The 15512-nt window shown below is 51.8% G+C and overlaps 1 protein-coding gene across 1 annotated transcript in view; it reads left to right on the top strand.

Annotated features, from left to right (window-relative positions):
* Positions 1 to 1826: 1826 nt before the first annotated feature.
* rnf123 (ring finger protein 123) overlaps positions 1827 to 15512 on the top strand; it is a gene marked incomplete at its 3' end in the record, with an annotated part of 162270 nt that continues 148584 nt past the window's right edge. The window contains exons 1-10 of the mRNA XM_080545540.1: positions 1827 to 1949; positions 2397 to 2484; positions 3887 to 3966; positions 4441 to 4538; positions 4741 to 4795; positions 5036 to 5121; positions 6849 to 6935; positions 7151 to 7218; positions 7330 to 7474; positions 7736 to 7837. Of these exons, the coding sequence (XP_080401666.1) occupies positions 1865 to 1949; positions 2397 to 2484; positions 3887 to 3966; positions 4441 to 4538; positions 4741 to 4795; positions 5036 to 5121; positions 6849 to 6935; positions 7151 to 7218; positions 7330 to 7474; positions 7736 to 7837 (894 nt within the window). The 5' untranslated portion in view covers positions 1827 to 1864. The remainder of the gene's footprint in view (positions 1950 to 2396; positions 2485 to 3886; positions 3967 to 4440; positions 4539 to 4740; positions 4796 to 5035; positions 5122 to 6848; positions 6936 to 7150; positions 7219 to 7329; positions 7475 to 7735; positions 7838 to 15512) is intronic.

The following is a 15512-nucleotide window of genomic DNA, read 5'->3' as shown; positions in this document are numbered from 1 at the left end:
CTGTCACTGTTGCTACTACTTTGTTGATTAGTCCATATGAAGAGTGAATGTTTTCGATTTCTGCACCAATAACATCATACGTGTGTCTACCGCGGATTCTCCTACACGCCAATGCAGCCTTGTTGCGGTCTAATGTGGATCTACTAATCCAGTGGAGCGTTACTCCCATATAGCTCCTATTGTTAGCTGTCCAAATGTCCGCTGTAGTTGACACATAGTCGACCTCGTTCAGCGCAGCCTTCAGATGTTTTTCCATCTCTGCATACTCCTTCTCCAAGTACGAAGAAAAAGATGTTCTGTGAGGTAGCTCGGCATTGGTAGTAGTGGGGATCTTGTTAATGATGGCACGGAAAGAGGGCGAGTCAACTGTGTTTATGGGCAGCATTTCCTCTACAACATACCGCCCGACCAATTTATTCAACTCTCCCACACTTACAGGTTGTGATTTTGTAGGCCTACTGAAGTCCAGCTTTTGTTGCTTGAGCGGTGTGGGACCTCCCGCAGAAGTCGAGGCCGCGGTCTCTGGGACTTTCTCCGCGAGCTTGACTGTGCTGTGCAGAGATTCCAAATGTTTCTTTAAATTTGATGTTGTGGTTTTACCACAGGACAATATTTTCTTTCCAGCACAGAGTGTACAACGAACATTTATGTTCTTGTCATCCTTTGCTGACACAAACTCAAAATAATCCCTATATTTCCAGCTATTTAACGCATATCTCTGTTCTCGCTCCATTATACGCTTCTGTTTACACTGTGCAATCAGCGTGGTGATACACGTGAGCGATTCTGCTGCACCTCGTGTTGAAAACGTGATCACTGACGTCACTCCCCAAGACGCGAGAAAAGCAATAAATGTTTGTTTACTATCGAACATTACAAAGAAATACTGCATTTAGCCTAAGTTATGAGGTAGTAACGCAATAGTAACGCACAGTCACTCGAATAAGTAACTTTAATCAGATTACTGATTTGGAAATAGTATCGCGATAGAATACTCGTTACTGGGAAAAGTAATCAGATTAGAGTATCGCGATACTTAGTATCGCGTTACCGGCATCACTGCTAACTAACTACGTACAGGTGCAGCTCAAAAAATTAGAATATCGTGCAAAAGTTCATTTATTTCAGTTATTCAACTTAAAGGGTTCAACTTAGATATTATATAGACTCATTACATGCAAAGCGAGATATTTAAAGCCTTTAATTGTTATACATTTGATGATTATGGCTTACAGTTTATGAAAACCCCAAATTAAATATCTCAGAAATGTTTAATATTACATGAAATCAATAAGAAAAGGATTTTAAATACAGAAATGTCAGCCCTCTGAAAAGTATAATCATGCATATGTACAATGCAATGAGTCTATATAATATTTAAGTTTTACCCTGTAAGTTGAATTACTGAAATGAATGGACTTTTGCACGATATTCACATTTTTTGATTTGCACCTGTATACCTACCTACCCATATACCTCCCCTACCCTACCCTGCTACTGTTTCACTACTGGACAGTAGGTAGGCGGGCAAACCTCGTCAGTTATGTTATTGTTATGTATTGTGATCTATCTTCAACGAGTACAGAGGTTCAGCTAGAAACATAAATTTAAAGAACAATTTCAGGACCCCCTAAAGCGTCATGCCATGGTGTTTTTGTGAGTGTGAGGAAAAAGTCAGAGAGTGTCTCCTGTGTGTGTGTGCGTGAGAGAGATTGTGTGTGTGTGTGTGTGTGCGTGTGTGTTTGTATGTATGTCATTGTGTCTTTCTCTGTGCACGAGACATGTTTATAGTGTATCCCCTGTCCTACTGCAGCTGTGTGTATGGGACCAGGGAGCCCGCTCCTCTCCACTCCACTGAGGCAGCATGAGTTCTAAGGGGGGCGGCGGTACCGCCCTGACCCGCCGAAACTACAGGCTGGCCTCCGACACAGACAAGCCCAAAGTCACAGGTGAGGAGGACCAGGGGGCCCGGGGGGGGGGACGGCAGGTCTGGGACCAGCAGGCAGACTGACCAGCTTTTCACTTTGTGTCTCTGTTAGTGAAGTGAAGCAAAAATACAGTTATGTGTGGGTCTCAGGATATGGATAGGCCTACACACACACACATTCACATTCACACTTCCTGTTGGCCTCTGTTTCTGACACTCTGGTCCTGCTGGCCTCTCTCTCTCTCTCTCTCTCTCCCTCTCTCTCTCTCTCTCTCTCTCTCTCCCTCTGTCTCTCCCTCTGTCTCTCTCTCTCTCTCTCTCCCTCTCTCTCTCCCTCTGTCTCTCCCTCTGTCTCTCTCTCTCCCTCTGTCTCTCTCTCTCTCTCCCTCTGTCTGTCTCTCTCTCTCCCTCTGTCTCTCCCTCTCCCTCTGTCTCTGTCTGACCCTCTGTCTGTCTCTCCCTCTCCCAGGTATTGTGAATGAGAAGTTACTGAGCGACTACCTCCACCATGTGTTTCCGGCCTCCAGCAAGCAGGGGCCTCCGCTGGCCTCCCTCAGGTAGGCCGGGTTCAGCCTCTCTCCCTCCTATAAGTCTGGTTCTTCAATCAATGGGGGAATCAATTACCTTTTTTCATGACCATTTTCTATTACTATTACTATGAGCCTATCTTCTTACTGTATGATTATTTTCTATGGCTGTTTTCTGTGACTATGACTATCAGCCTAGTTTTCTAGATTGTCCCGTAGAGGAGTCCAAGCTCGCCACTGATGATGTTCTGACACACTGAGTGCTAAACGATCTCCAACCGCTGTTGCTGTGTCTCTGCCTCCAGTGCACGCACACACCTTGTGAAATATAGCAGCGTGTTTCTGTGTGGTAAACACGATATCAAACACATGTCCTGAAACTGTATCGGGGTCGTTCTGAGTTGTTGTTGTTGTTGTTGTTGTTGTTGTTGTTGTTGTGGTGAAGCAGTGTATTATGTTAATCCAATAGAACTGAAGCAATAGCCCGAGTTCAGACGTTGAGTGAGCGTCTGCGGTGTCGTGTACCACAGTGATGTAATGTTTCAGACCCGCCTGGTTGTCATTCCCGGGACCAGACGCTGGGTCGGGTTTCTCTATAGATAGGCCCGTGAGAGGAGGGAGGGAAAGCTGAGCTAGGTGAAGAAACATGTGCCTTCCTGGGGGCGCCCAGCGTGCTTATTCTCAGCGGCCCTGGCTTTGACCCTCTTGACCCCTCTGGGTGCGCCACCCAGCCTTTGGTCCTCTGTGGCTCAGATGGTACAGCATGGCGTTGAACAATACTGATGTTGTGGGTTTGATTCCCCGCTGGGACCATATATACTGAGAAAAGTATGCACTCACTGCAATGTAACACTTTGGATAAAAGCGTCAGCTAAATAGGATCTATTATATTATATATTGGATGTATGTAGGCCTAAAAAAAAAATGTATACAAAAATAATCATTTCTTCCTTCCTCCGGCACTGTGATGGCCAATGGCACTTGTCCTTATCAAAGGTTTTACTTATGGTGACTGCTGTATAGTTGATTCACTTACTTTAGACAAAAGCACTTATTGTACATCGCCTTGGATAAAAGCATCTGCCAAAATGACTCGTGTAAATGTAAATGTAACGCGTTGCCAGGATGAGTCATTGACACATTGTAGTTCAGCTGTGAGGAATTCATATTTTCACACCTGGTCTCAGAAATGCACAGTCTGTACCTCAGTCTGTAGCTCAGCCCCTCACCTGGGCGGCTGTTGGACAGAACGCGTCTGGAAACAGGTTTGTCAGGGGCAGGGCCAAATCTTTTTCTGCTCCAGTCACTGAGATGAGATTGTAAAACTCTCTCCTCAAATTAACCCCTCCCCCATCTGCAACTAGTTAGTTGTTTGTTAAAGTGTGTGTCGGTCTCTAGTGAGTTGCTTGTTAAAGTGTGTGTTGGTCTCTAGGAAACCCCTGGGCTTCCAGGACCTTGGGGCCCACCTGGAGAGGCTGCTGACTGAAGGAGAACCTGCTGAGGAGACCAGAGGTGTGACACACACACACACACACACACACACACACACACACACAGAAACAGACGCACACTTATCAACGCCAGTGGCCGTTTCCTGCTTCAGTAGTGTGGCGTCCTGATGTGTCTCTGCGTAGTCTGTCCTTCAGGGTTTCTAGAAGGTAATTGGGTATTAGATTGTAATTTGCCACCCACAGAGCTCATGCCCATGCCAGTAGGTCCTAATTAAATAGCCTACGGGAATCACACCCAACGTCTTTTAACATGTGCACGACCGGCAAAAAGCGTCTGAAAAAGCATGAGTGAGAGTTGGTTGATGACAAGCTTGTCGAGAGCGACCCTAACCCTCTCAACAGGAAATACAAGCATAGGAATCAAAGAGAATAAGAACAAAACACAATAGGCGACAAGGCACAGTAGAGTACTCATTAAGACAGCCGCGACAATCCAGGACTAACCGGTGTCTGTCTGGCCCCCCCTCCCTCACAGATCAGCCCGTGGATGGGCGCTTGGGGCCCTTGACGGTGGTCCTGGACCACACCAGCGGCTTCGAGGGGCTCCTGTTCGTCGACGATGACCTGCTTGGGGTGAGAACACACCTTTACACACGCACACACACACGCACACACACACACACACACACACACACACACACACACACACACACACACACACCTGAGAACATAAGTGTACACACTCACCTGTTAAACATACATTGACACATACTGTACAATTGCAGTAGGATTGTACAGTATTGTAATGCTTTTGTTTTGTCTTTCAATTTTCAAGGTCATTGGTCACAGCAATTTCAGCTCGATTAGAGCGACTACGTGTGTATACAAAGGTAAATGACCGTCTATATTAAATCCATGCATATCCTGCCTCCCCTTGTTCTCAATGACTGTGATTTTCTGTTTTACTGTCGTATCAAGGGCAAAGTATTTGAAAGTATTTTACATTTTACGGGAGACTGGTGGAGGCAGATATCGGAGAACAGGCTCATTGTAATGCATGGAATGGTATCAAGCACTCTCTCTCTCTCTCTCTCTCTCTCTCTCTCTCTCTCTCTCTCTCTCTCTCTCAGGGAAGTGGGCCTATGAGGTTCTGATCTCGTCCCAGGGGCTGATGCAGATAGGATGGTGTACCCTCAACTGCAGGTTCAACCAGGAGGTAAGACCATAGGGTGGTGTCAATCACCTTTATTTTACTTACAGTAGACAAATGTAAAAAGAGTAAAAAGTGTGGTAAATGTACGTATGTGTGTGGCACATAGGATGTTTGTATGTGGCACCTGCTCGTTTGTGTTGTGCTCTATAACAGATATCCCTCATGAATTTGTAATCGTTTACCCCTTATAACTGGCGTGAGATGGTGGAGAGTTAGCTTATGGGTTAGGGTTAGGGTTATAACTGGCGTGAGGTGGTGGAGAGTTAGCTTATGGGTTAGGGTTATAACTGGCGTGAGGTGGTGGAGAGTTAGCTTATGGGTTAGGGTTAGGGTTATAACTGGCGTGAGGTGGTGGAGAGTTAGCTTATGGGTTAGGGTTAGGGTTATAACTGGCGTGAGGTGGTGGAGAGTTAGCTTATGGGTTAGGGTTAGGGTTATAACTGGCGTGAGGTGGTGGAGAGTTAGCTTATGGGTTAGGGTTAGGGTTATAACTGGGGTGAGGTGGTGGAGAGTTAGCTTATGGGCGCGAGCTGTGTGTTGTTTCCTCAGTTGGCAGTTAGAGACTCAGGACAACCAGCTCACCATTTTTCATCTCTATTGTTCCTTCAGGTTAGTGACATGTCAACAAACACATCTACAGTTAGACAAGGCACATATACCCTAGCTAACCAGAGTATGTAAATAGTGTTACGGATATATTGAATGGGGTGATTGTCTGTGAGTCTCTCTCTATCTGCTCTGAACGAGGGTAAACAAAAAAACGACATGACTGCTTTCTGATTATAACCGCTTCACTTTTCAAACCACTCATTAAGGATGAATGACAGCAGAGGCTGAACCCAGAATCTGCTTACACGGTTTTAGATTTGGTTGGTGCCTATAATGTAATGTCCCCCCCTCTTATTGTAAATTAGATAGTTCTTGATAAGCCCACCTCTGGAAACCTGTAGAACAGAAACCCCAAATCCCCCATGGAAATGGCTTTTCAACTGCGCCAGGCCAAGCGAATAATAATAATAATAATAATAATAATAATAATAATAATAATAATAATAATAATAATAATAATCGTTTTTATTTCTCAAACTCAAGGACACTGTACAGAAAACAAAGAGAAGCAGGATAAAAAACTAAACAAACAAAAAACAGGACAAAGACACAGAAGATAAATCATATTCAAAAAAGACAAAAAAAAAGGTGTAAGGGCTCAGGCAGCCGTGGGGGACAGCGTTACCCAGGGTGCCATGCTGCACGAAGGATACGAGGAAACAATACTGACAATTTTGCCTGTTGTTATTTCTGGCACTGGTTTTGAGTAGAGTGGTTTTTGTAATGTGAAACCTGCTGTGGTCTTGCCAATTTCACCCACGGACACTGGTTTTGCATCTTGTCGTGTATCACGGATGAAATAAGACAAAAGAGAATTAAACTCTTACTCTTTATATTATTTTTATTTTTTAACAAAGATTAAAAAAATATAAAGTAATTGCTTAATACTATGGTATGTGAATTCTGTGAATATAGTATCTTGGGGTGAAAGGTGTGGTGCTACAATGTACATTTTGAACTCAATATTATTTGCATAATATGGTGGTGAAGAAAATTTTGAAATCCTTCATTTTGATTTGGGGGGTTGCGGTGCTGATGTCCCACCTCTAGAACCCCCACACTTGTAAAATGGCTGCTCCACCCCTGCATCTCTGTGATAAAGCCCTCTGTCTGATCCTCAGGAGGGGGTCGGAGACACTCCAGACTCCTACGCTTACGATGGGAACAGAGTGAGGAAGTGGAACGTCACCACCACTAATTATGGGAAGGTGAGAACAACACTACGCTAATGCTCATCTAACACCTCACTCTTTACACTGTTGAACTCAGGGGAGGCTGGCGGAGGGAGAGGCTGAGGACGGGCTTGTTGTAATGCATAGAATCCCCTGCTGTAGACAGCACTGTGTACATAACTGTGTGTGTGTGTGTGTGTGTGTGTGTGTGTGTGTGTGTGTGTGTGTGTGTGTGTTCTGTTTCTCCCTAGTCCTGGGCGGCCGGAGATATCGTCAGCTGTTTAATCGACCTGGACGAGGGGACCATCACGTTCTGTTTGTAAGTCCTCCTAAAGACCTCTTCATCCCCACTACCCACCTGTACAGTTCCGATCGATTCCGATTCCGATCAGTTGGAAAGGTTGACCCTTGACCTTTGACCCTCTGACAGGAACGGCCAGTCCCTGGGCACGGCCTTCAGCAACATCAAGATCGGGCCCGGCGTGGCGTACTTCCCTGCCATCAGCCTGTCCTTCAAAGAGTCCGTGGCCTTCAACTTCGGCAGTCGTCCTCTCCGATATCCTTCCCTCATCGGCGTTGGATCTTCCACTCAACGACTTTCCACTTCACAGACATCGATTTGAAAATTCGAATAATTATATACATTATTATTATTATGCATTCATCAGTGGAGGCTGGTGGTGGTAGACATCGAGACATCCTCATTCCGTTCACACGCATTACAATAAGCCCCTTCCTCCGATGTCTACCTCCACCAGCCTCCCCTGTCCTCCGCTGTCTGCCTCCCCTGGTCCTCTGTTGCTCCTTAACCAGTAGTGTGTACGTACCCCGTGGAGGGATACCTCCCGCTGCAGAACCCCCCCACCGCTGACCTCGTCAGAGCCCACAAGCTCCTGGGATACATCAAGACGGTGCTGTCCACCACCATAGACACACAGGTAGGCCTGCTGTCCACCACCATAGACACACAGGTAGGCCTGCTGTCCACCACCATAGACACACAGGTACTATGTATCTTAGACACAGACACACACACACAGATACTGTACCTTAGAGACACACACACACACACACACACACACACACACACACACACACACACACACAGGTACTGTACCTTAAACACAGACACACAAAGGTACTGTACCTTAAACACAGACACACAAAGGTACTGTACCAAACACAGACACACAAAGGTACTGTACCAAACACAGACACACAAAGGTACTGTACCAAACACAGACACACACACAGGTACTGTACCTGTAACCAGGGAGTAGCTGAAAAGGACTGTATACTTTAGGAAAGGGCTGGTTATCTAACTAAGGGAGCTAAATAGGCAGTATAGGAGGATACAGGCAGGGGGCGACAGCGAACCGTTAGACTAGCAGTTAAGGTCGTTAGCATTAGCAAGGGAACTAGCATTAGCATTAGCCTTCAAACAACTAGCATTAGCATTAGCGCTACAAACAACTAGCATTAGCATTAGCGCTACAAACAACTAGCATTAGCATTAGCGCTACAAACAACTAGCATTAGCATTGAAGCTACAAACAACTAGCACACGGTAGTACAGATGAACAACACATTTATTACACGACGGTTGGATACATCCCCATATATACATTCCCACCCGGCCGGCCACACACACTCTCAATCACTCACTGACAGTCTCTGGCCTGAACAGGCTTATAGTCCAGTGGCGTGGTGCGCGTTGAGGCCTGGTTGACTGGCATGTGCGTCGATGAAGTGGTCCGCGTTGGAGCTCCGCTGGAGTCTGTGTTTGCTCGTGGAGGCGACGATTAATGTCCAGCCGGCGTCCCGCTTGGTCCAACGTTGAACACAACTAAAACGGGCTACCGTGGTACACTCGATAATCGCTTTTCCTGGCGTCTTCAGTTGCTGCACGGGGTGCGCGCTGCTGAATCTGCCATCTTGGATCGGCTTCTCGTTATTCTCTCTCTTTTCTGCTTCTCTCTCGTTCGGCTGCTCACCACACACTGACTGACTCCGCCCTTCCGGCTCTTATATAGGCACCACCGAACGTAACATCCGGGTCACGGGCACACCCCGGATATACTACGTCATCACACATATACAGAACATTACAAGAATAATACATATACTTCACGAAACGTATATAATTGTATAGAAAATAACAAAGGAAATACTAGGGGCAAAAATAGGGCTGGTTTGGGGAAACTAAACTGGCACTAAACTGTGGGCCTTCACAACAGCCGCCCCATGAAACCCTCGGTTTCAGTTAACTAAGAAGGCACACTGGCTAGGCTGCTCTAGCAGCGTGAGGTAGGAGGTGATAGTGTCCTGGCTAATTTGAGGGAGCTCAATCAGGCGTGCCACAGGTCGGGTGTAAGTGCGACCACCAACGTCCACGATGGCCGTCCGCACCCTTCCATCCGGACCCGGCAGGACCTTGGTCACTCTGCCTGTCTGCCAGGCGGCGCGTGGAAGGGACTGGTCGATCACCAGTACCACGGCACCTTCGGACAAGTTGTCTCTCTCCCTCGTCCACTTCTGCCTGACTTGCAGGGTCGGCAGGTAGTGCAGTATGAACTGCTTCCAGAACTGGTCCGCGAGCACCTGGCTGTGCCTCCACCATCTTCTTCCGGTGAGCTCTGCAGGGTCGTAGACTACCTGAGGCAGTGCAGAGTCTCGCCGCCCCATCAGCAAGAAGTTAGGCGTGATGGGATCCAGATCTGCTACATCACTGGAGGTATAGCCTAGGGGCCGGGAGTTCAAGATGCCCTCAATCTCTGCTAGCACAGTCTGGAGCACCTCATCGGTAGGTACCTTCTGTCCGAGAATGGTACGTAGGACGTTCTTTACTGAGCGAATCTCCCGCTCCCAGGCTCCCCCGAAGTGTGGAGCATTTGGGGGGTTGAACTCAAACTTCACTTGCTGGGATGCGAGTCGGTCACGGGCCTCCTCAGTCATCGCAGCGTAGCTCGCCCTCAGCTCGGCCTCACCACCGACGAAGTTGGTGCCTCTGTCCGACCGGAGGGTCTTAGGGGTCCCTCGCCTGGAGGTGAACCTCTTGAAGGACATGAGGAAGCTGTCGCTTGTGAGCTGGTGCAGAACTTCCAGGTGCATTGCTCTCGTCGTCAGGCACGTGTAGATGATGCCCCACCGCTTTTCGGAGGCTCGCCGGTTTCGGACTAGGAGTGGCCCGAAACAGTCGACCCCAGTAGAGTGGAACGGAGCCTGTCTCAGTCGCAGCCGGTCCTCGGGCAGATCGGACATCATGGGCTGCGGCGGCGTGGCTCGCCACCTCTGGCAGTCCGAGCAGGACCTTTGATATCTCCGTACCGCCTCCCGTCCATGGAGTATCCAGAATCTCCGTCGTACCTCCGCGAAGACACGCTCTCCACCCGCGTGCTGCACTTTGTCATCATGGTGCTTGATGACCAACCTGGTGACCTGATGCTTAGTGGGAAGCACGATGGGATGCTTCGTGTCCAGGTCTAGATCTTGAGCGCGGCGCAGTCTGCCACCCACGCGAATGAGAACACCGTCGAGCTCTGGAGCTAAGCCGCGGAGTCTACTGTCCGAGGGGATCGGCTTCCCTTTCTCGAGACACTCCCGCTCTCGGGAGAAGGCATCCTGTTGGGCACTCTGCAGCACCAGGAGCTCCGCCGCGGTGTAATCTTCGGCGCTGAGCGTAGTATCTAGGGGTAGACCGGCCTTGGAGCAGAACATCCTCTTCTGCAGCTCTTCGAGCGTCTCACACTCCTCTCCTGGAGTAGTCGCAGGGTCCACCGCCTGGGTGACTCCGCAGAACAACGTCTTACGCAGCTCTTTGTCCTCTCTGTCTTCTGCTAACGCCGGCGTGGCTGGCCACTCTGACTCCCGCTCCTGTAGGAAGTCTGGTCCCGTGTGATACAGGTGGGGCTCAGCCAGATCCTGTAGAGTTGCCCCTCTCGTGATGACGTCAGCAGGGTTCCTCTTGGTGTCTACATAACGCCAGCAGTTCACCTCAGTCAACTCCAGAATCTCTGCGACTCGGGTGCCCACGAACACCTTGTACCGACATGAGCTGGACTTCAACCACTGGAGGACGGTAGTGGAGTCTGACCACATGGTGACGCTCTTCAGAGGTAGCTGGAGCTCGTCGAGCAGGAACCTTCCCAGTTGCGCGCCGTTCAGGGCAGCACACAGCTCCAGTCTTGGGATGGACTGTTGCTTCTTCGGCGCCACTCGGGAACGTGCCAGGACAAACGAGACGTGGACTTCACCTCCAAGCTCTGCCGCTCTGACGTATGCCACGGACCCGTACGCCACCTCCGAGGCGTCGCAGAATACGTGTAGCGTGATGACACTCCTCTCTAGGTCCGTGGAGGGAGGGAAGTAGCTCCGCTGCAACTTGATGTGCTGGAGAGTGGGAAGTTCCTGCTCCCAGGCCTTCCACTTCTCTTCTAGGTGACGAGGCAGAGGATCGTCCCATCCTCGTTCTTGGGCCCACAGCTCCCGGACAAGCACCTTGGCCATCGTCGTGAAGGGAGCGATATACCCCAGTGGGTCGTACTGGCTCGCTAGAGTGCTGTATATCGTTCTCATCGTGACGCGTTGAGGCTTGGCAGGCTTATTGCGATAGCGTAGAGTGTCGGTCTGGAACTGCCAGATAAGTCCGAGCGTCATCTCCTGAGCATCATCTGGTGAGTGAGAGACCCAAGCCTCGCTGCTGGTCGAGGTGGCCTCCTTCGGGAGGTCTCTGATGACTTGCGGGTCGTTGCTGGCCCACTGGCAGATCTCAAATCCACCCTCCTGGAGATGAGCACGCAGGTCCTGGACTAGCTGACGGGCTTCCGTGGCTGTCTTCGAACTGTGAAGGCAGTTGTCCACGTAAAAACTCTTATGGACGGCGTCAAACACTCCAGGAGGTGCCGTCTCCTGCGCGGCGTGAGTCTGTAGCGCATAGGTAGCGCAGCAGGGGCTGCAGGTTGTCCCGAAGGGTAGCACCTCCCACTGGTAGATAGAGGGGTCGGGGTCGCTCGGGTCCTCTCTCCAGAGAAACCTCATGAGTGGCTTGTCTTCCTCCAACATCCTGACCTGGTGAAACATTCGCTTAATGTCACCACTGACTGCGATCGGCTGCTGACGGAAGCGCACCAGAACTCCCAAGAGGGCTGGGGTCAAGGTTGGACCAGGGAGAAGATAGTGGTTGAGGTTGAGCTTCCCCACCTGGTAGCTACAGTTGAAGACCACTCGGTTCTTCCCGTTGTGGTGAACATTGTGGTGCGGGAGGTACCAAGACTCGGCACTCTGGTTCGCCTCGGCTGGCTCAAGCTTCTTCACCAGACCGGACTCCGTCAGTTTCTTCATCTCCGTTCGGTAAGAAGCAGCAAGGACTTCGTCCTTCCTCATACGCTTCTCAGTGCTGGTCAGACACTGTAGGACGGTTCGAGGGGATACTCGAAACTCTGGCATGAGTTCTCTGCGGAGTAGTGGTGTGACGTATCTCTTAACGCCCTGGACTTCGATACGCACTGTCTTTGCTTTAAGGAGGTCCAGGGCGTAGACGTCCTCCTTTGACCGTACGTAGAGCTTCTCATTCTTGTAGGGCGCAACGTCTAGCGTCCACAGCTTCTGGACGTTGTCTAGCAGCGCCACATTCATGGAGTCCACACTGGTGTGAAGGCAGTTGATGGTCTGCACTTCTTCGGTGCGGACATGGAGGGATGACGTAGCTCTCCCGTCTCTATCTCTCCACTCGGTAGCGCCTTGGAGGGCCCACCCAAGCGCAGTCTGAACAGCCATCGGGCAGCCTCGTGGTCCTCTCAGCGGAGGACGGAGCGACACGATCAGTGCAGCGTTGTCCGAGCCGATGAGAAGGGTTGGCTCCGCTCCTTCTATCGGATGTAGTTCTACTTGCCGTAGGTGGGGATATCTTGCGCGTAACCTCTCCAGGGGGTAGTCGTAGCGGGAGAGCGCTAGCTGGTCGGCGGTGAAGACATTCTGAAGCCGATGTCTATCCGACGGCCTCCCCGCCGGGGAGATAGAGAAGTTGATTCTCGCCCCGGTGACCTCTTTAAGGTCGCGACGTATCGTGCGCAGAGTCAGCTTCTCCTCAGTCCCGTGGAGCCCCAACCGGCGCACTGCCTCCTGGAGGAGGATGGTCCGTTCCGACCCGTCGTCTAGAACGGCGTACGTGTCGTACTCAACGTTGTTGTGGTGGAGTCGGACCTTCACCACCTTCAGTAGGACCTTGGAGCCGCTGCTCTGGGTTGGGTCTAGGTAGTAGACAGGGGTTTCCTCTTCCGGTGCGCGACCGGACCTAGGGCTTCTGTTGCCCTCCGTGGACCTGGCGAGGGAGACCTCGTGTAGGATGTGGAGGTGGACCTCCTCACAGCGGTTGCACTTCCTCCTCAAGGTGCAGTTCTTCGCCAGATGGTCGCGCCCACAGTTCCAGCACCTCTTGTTCTCCTCGAGCCACCTCTGCTTGTCCTCGGTACTCAGGTTGTTGAAGTCACTGCACTCATTGAACCAGTGCTCGCTGGGGCAGTACGGACATGGCGGTGGCCCTCTCCGTCCCTTTTGAGGGGGTTGAGAGGAATCCCTTCCCTCAGGTCGGGTGGTCTTCTCTCTCCGAGGCTCCTCCTCCGTGTGCAGCACTCCTACTGGGCGTCCTCTGTTCGAGCTCGGCCGGTCCCAGCGGTCTCCCTTCTCCCTCTCCTTCTTCGGCTCAGCGTAACCCATGGCGTCTACGTTGGTGTCATGCACTTCCTCCAGTAGGAACTCCGCGAAGGCAGCCATGCTCAGACCCAACTTCCCGGGGTGACGAACGCGCTGCTGTCGCCGGAACCTCTCCTGCCGGAAGCGTGGGATCTTGCGGAGCAGCCGCTCTACGTTGGAGGTGCTGTTGATCTCGCTGGCGCCAGCTGGGCCCTGCGTCTTCAGCATCCCAACCAAGGTGTGCACGCGGAGCGCGAAGTCATCCAGCGCCCGGTCATCCTTGATGGGGGCCTGCTGTTCGAGGGCTTGCAGTTCAGCAAGGGCGTGGTTCCAGGGACGACCGTAGCGGGCATCCAAGTCAGCGAGCGCTCTGGTGTAAGGTGTCGGTGCGGAGGCATGGGCCAGTACCATGTTGTGGGCTCTGGGGTTCCTCACATGCTGAAGGAGAATCGCATATTTGTAGGACTCTGAGCAGGAGTTGTCCAAGAGCGTGTCTAGGCAGATGCGTAGCTCCACATACTGGCTCCTGTCCTCGTCCTTGAAGAAGGGGAACTTGGGTCCCTCCACCTGGGGGAACATCCTGTAGTGGATCATCGGTGCTGGAGTGACGGTCTGGGTGTCCGGCCTGCATGCATTTTGGTGCACTGGAGGACCTAGGGGTGTGCTACGCTCTTGGGGGATGACTCCCCTCCCGGGCAGCGACGCTGGCTCCCTCTGGGCCGCGTAGCGGTCGGGTCCCTGGTCCTCTTCCTTCCAGGTGGTCAGCTGGGCCTGTAGTTGGACAGTCCTGGCGGGGGTCATGGAGCCATCGGCGGGGGGTTCAGGAGATGGCACTCGAGAGGGCCGTGCGGATGATACTCTGGAGCTACAGGCCGACGGAGTTCTGCTGATGCACACGTCGCGCATGGTCTGCATCATTTCCTCCATCTTCTCTGCGTGCAGTTGCTCTCTCGCCATCTGCCTCTCCGCCGCGCGTTCCGCCCCCTCCATCTGGAGGCGCTCGCGCTCGTACTGGATGCGTTCCCTCTCTAACGCCTCCTGGCGCTGTCTCTCCGCCGCACGTTCCGCTCCGTTCATCTGCCTCTCCGTCTGGAGGCGGTCGCGCTCCATCTGGAAGCGTTCCCGTTCTAGCGCCTCCTGGCGCTGGAGGCATTCACGTTCTAGCGCCTCCTGGCGCTGTCTCTCCGTCTGGAGGCGGTCGCGCTCCATCTGGAAGCGTTCACGTTCTAGCGCCTCCTGGCGCTGTCTCTCCGCCGCGCGTTCACGTTCTAGCGCCTCCTGGCGCTGTCTCTCCGCCGCGCGTTCACGTTCTAGCGCCTCCTGGCGCTGTCTCTCCGCCGCGCGTTCCGCTCCGTTCATCTGGAGGCGTTCGCGTTCTAGCGCCTCCTGGCGCTGGAGGCGTTCACGCTCGAACTGGAGTCGTTCCCGCTCTAACGCCGTCTCGGCCTGTTGGCGCTCCCGCTCTAACGCCATCTCGGCCTGTTGGCGCATATATTCGGACAGCGCGGCACCACTCCCTCTGGAGTGCAGGCTATCCGCCCCAGAGGCAGAACTGCCCACGGAAGCCCTGGACCGGTAGGAAGCCACTGAGCGGCAGGAGCTAGGTCTCGAGCGCGCCGTACTGGGAGGCAGATCGTTAAGGCTGAGGCCCTCCCTCTTCCGCCCGCAGGCGCTGTCGGACCGGGCCTCTCCTTCCTGTTCTTCCGTTTCCACGGCAAAACCCTGCGGTTCTGCCATCTCATCCTCAGGCTGGTGCTCTTTGAGGGCTGTCTCAGTGCTAGCCACCCGCTCGCCGGCGGACACCTCGGCCTCTCCGACCACTGTATCCCGTGGAGTGCGCTCCTCGCTACCACTCAGTGAGCTTTCGAGCTCAAGCTCATACTCCTGTAACCTCGGAGGCAACCGCGGGACTCTCTGTGGTCG

This window comes from Nansenia antarctica (genome assembly GCF_963989245.1).
Source record: "Nansenia antarctica genome assembly, chromosome: 15".
In the NCBI taxonomy this organism is placed as follows: domain Eukaryota; kingdom Metazoa; phylum Chordata; class Actinopteri; order Argentiniformes; family Microstomatidae; genus Nansenia; species Nansenia antarctica.
The sequence above is the reverse complement of the archived record's forward strand: the minus strand, read 5'-3'. Positions and strand labels throughout refer to the sequence as shown.